The 3,448-nt window shown below is 41.8% G+C and overlaps 1 protein-coding gene across 2 annotated transcripts in view; it reads left to right on the top strand.

The window, feature by feature from the left end:
• Positions 1 to 3,448, top strand: part of RBFOX2 (RNA binding protein, fox-1 homolog (C. elegans) 2) — a 56,473-nt gene that overhangs the window by 34,999 nt on the left and 18,026 nt on the right. For both annotated transcript variants that reach the window (XM_010143300.1, XM_010143302.1), the window contains exon 5: positions 1,853 to 1,913. In XM_010143300.1, coding sequence (XP_010141602.1) covers positions 1,853 to 1,913 — 61 coding nt within the window. The remainder of the gene's footprint in view (positions 1 to 1,852; positions 1,914 to 3,448) is intronic.

The following is a 3,448-nucleotide window of genomic DNA, read 5'->3' as shown; positions in this document are numbered from 1 at the left end:
TTTCCATGGTAACTATACACAATGCTGGCGATGGTACGAGTTGGCGGTAAGTGAAACAAAAGCGCTAGAGAAGAAGCTTTTTTTTTTAATTTTTCTTAAAATTACAAAAAACCAAAATTAAATAAGAAAGAAAAAAATCCATCTGCCATCTCACATTAACACTACAAAATGTGATTTGACTTGTTGTCCCCACCCACCTCCTTTCCCCTTCTCCCCCTTTTATTTTCAATGCTGTTGAGTAATGCCGCCTGGACTTTGGATGTACATATCGTTTTGTAGCAGTCTGAGCTGTTTGATTACTGACTTCATGGTGATTTCCCCTTGCACATCTTACTCAGAGTTACTGAACTCCAGTTTGGCTGGTTTTTATTAATGCACCCATTTCCTTTTCTCTCTCTCCTGCCCCTTCTTTCTGCTGCTCTCTCTCTGAGACCTGTTTGTAGCTGTTACTGTTTGTTTTCTCTCCTCTTCTTCACACACCCCCCCACCCCACCTTGGTTTATTTTTTTACTCAGTTAAATGCAGCTGTTGGTCTCTTGCTGACTGGTGGTTTCTGATCGGTTCTGGCAATTTTTCCTTTAAGTGCTTGTGTTGCACTTTGCTGTAGCAGCTGATTTCAGGCACTCGCTCCATCTTAATGATTTTCTGTGAGACCCTGTCCTCCCTCCTCCCCTCCCCACCCTCTGAATCAATTGTGGTTGGTTTTTTTTTTTCTTTCTTTTCTCTGTGTGTGTTTAACTGCATGCTCTCAGTCTCATCATTGTTGTTTCCCATTCTTTCTTTTTAAATGTGTAATGTTTTTATTGTTTTGGGACTGAAACGAGAGTGAAATGTAGCTCCAGACTCCCCACCCTGCGTTCGCTCACCATCCATAAGTCTCAAGAGCCCAAGGCAGCTTTTATTTTTATACCCTTTTTTCTTCTTCACCCTGGCCTCAATTTCTATTTGGCATGGGTTTTGCTAAATTATTGATGTTATGCAAAGACTTCACCCTCCTTGCAAGAACTTTGAGGCTGTCTGACATGGGGCTGCGGTAACTTGGCTTCCAAACTGGTCCATCTTTTCTTTATCAGCACCATCTCTGTGGTAACACCCCACTTGCTTGAGCAATCAAACTGCTTGGAACTATGCAGAGCTCTGTAAAGAGGGTGGAGGGGACAATGAAATTTAAAAAAAAAATTACCCAGGCCTACTGCTATTTATGTCGTCTTTTTGCTCCATGAGATTTGTGACAAGATAAAATTAATCTGGAAAAAGATTTGAAAATGATGGGGAGGACATCAGTGAATGTAGCCACCCAAACGCTCAATGGCATTCCAGAAATCTCCTCAGGCTTCAGGAGTTCAAGTCTAAAGCTGATGGACTCCCGGGTGCTTTTTTCTATTTAAAACATAAGCCTGCCGGTGACCTGCTGGGCCTCTATCTCAACAGTGAGCTTGAGAAACAAGTCAGCTTGTGCATCACCTGGTTCAGTTCCCCTGCCCTGGGCTGCAGAATTTATTTCTGCCTCTTGAACAGAACCTGGATGAAACGTCCAAAGTTCTACTCATTCTATCCAAGAGCTGAAAATATACATGTGCCAAGGGGTGACAGGGTGGTGGAGAACCTGCACTTCACTCTCGTTGGCCTTTTGTTTAATGCATAATTTTAAAGTGCCACGTTTAGCTGTAACTCTTATAATTAAATGGCAACTGTTAAAAGTAATTTAAAGATTGCATTCTTTTAAAATTAGTTGTTTTAAGTTTTTTGCTCAGAGAAGTATAGTGTGTGTGTTATCTGAAAGCTTTTTACTGTTTTCCCTAACATCCTATGCTTCCTTCCCTCTCCTCCCCCTCCCCTTTCTTACTTTTAGGTTAACAACGCCACTGCGCGAGTGATGACCAATAAGAAGATGGTCACACCTTATGCAAACGGTAAGAGAGACTGTTTGTACTAATGACGAGCTGAAAGGTTTGAAGACAGACAAAAGGGGAAAGTCACCTCCTCAGCACCAAAAAAAAAATCCCGAAAGAAACAACAAAAACACACAAAGCCTATTTACAGCATTATTCTTCAGCATAACCCTTAGACGTTTATGGAGGAATATCATTTTACAGATGGAGAAGTGGGGACAGAGAGGAGTAATGACATTCCCAGCATAGCCAAGCTGGCTAAAGAAGTCAAGGACTGCTACTACTGCAAGCTGATACTGTGCAGTGGGATGTGCGCTTCTCCTGAGTCTCATCGACATCATGTACATACCTCAATATGAATTTGGAAGCATAACTTAAGATACATAATTGGATATATCTCAGTTTAGGTTCAAACTGTAAAAGTACAGCTGTCCCCAGGCAGCTGGGAAAAGAGAATCATTGCGCCACTTGTTTGCTCGCTTTTTGTTTCAGGCTGTTCCTGTGTTCAGTCATTTTCCAGTGAACCTGAATAGAGAAAGACCAAGTTGTTTGGGTGATGAAGAATCCTGTTTAATCGGAATATCTTGGTGCTTCTGTCTGTGCAGTAGTTTTATTGCGTAGGCATATATAGCATAAAAAGTCATTCTTCCAACAGAACTGAATGCTGCTTTGATAGAGATTTTGCATCTGAGTCTTTGTCCTGAGACAGGCAGAAGAGTTATTTTTGGTCCAAAAATGAAGCTGCATATAGATAGTTCCTACTGTAAGATCCGTTTTGATTACAAAGTAAGACTCGGAAGTCAGAAGGTAGGAATTTTATTTGTGGTTCTGCTGCTGACTCGTTGTGTGACTCCTGGCAAATAAATCTTACCTTGGTTACAGAACTGGGAAAACAGGGCCAGGCAGAAAGGCTGGGATTCTGAGTCTCAGTGTCTGAAATGAACCAGGACATTTTGTAGCAGAAGACAATGCAGCCGTGTTATGTTGTCCTGAAAACAAGGGCAAAAAATGCATATGACTATTTGGTAACAAATCGTGATTTACTGGTGAAACCCTGATAATCCCTTTGCAGACAGCAATTTAAAGCCAACTTTAAAGCTGCGCAAAGGTATTTAGTATTAGGCTAGACTTAAGGCATACATAGACTTAATCATACCACCATCATGAGTGGTTGTATGACTGTTAATTAAATTTGATGGTTGATCCCAGTCCTCTCATTGTCACCACTCACTTGAGTATTTTGCCATCAAGGTGGACAGCACAGCAGCAGCCTGTCCAGTCTTGCAGAGAGAGTGTGCATTGCATCTTTCATGGATACTCTGCCAGCAGATGGAAGGGGTGGTGTTGATGGGCTGCAGTTCACAAAGTTGTTCATACGGTTTCTAGGCTGGTTACAGGTGTTCAGGTGCAGTAAGTGCAGGACTCCAAGGCAGAGTATGGATTTAATAAAAATACCTTTGTGATTGCTAGCTGAACAGCTGAGATCTTTCCTGAAATGAATGCTTTGTGGAAGCCAGCTCAGGTCATGTTAGCTTTACACCCCTTCTCTCTTCCGA

This window comes from Buceros rhinoceros, unplaced genomic scaffold (assembly GCF_000710305.1).
Source record: "Buceros rhinoceros silvestris isolate BGI_N320 unplaced genomic scaffold, ASM71030v1 scaffold11949, whole genome shotgun sequence".
NCBI lineage: Eukaryota > Metazoa > Chordata > Aves > Bucerotiformes > Bucerotidae > Buceros > Buceros rhinoceros.
This window is presented reverse-complemented; position numbering and strand designations above follow the sequence as displayed.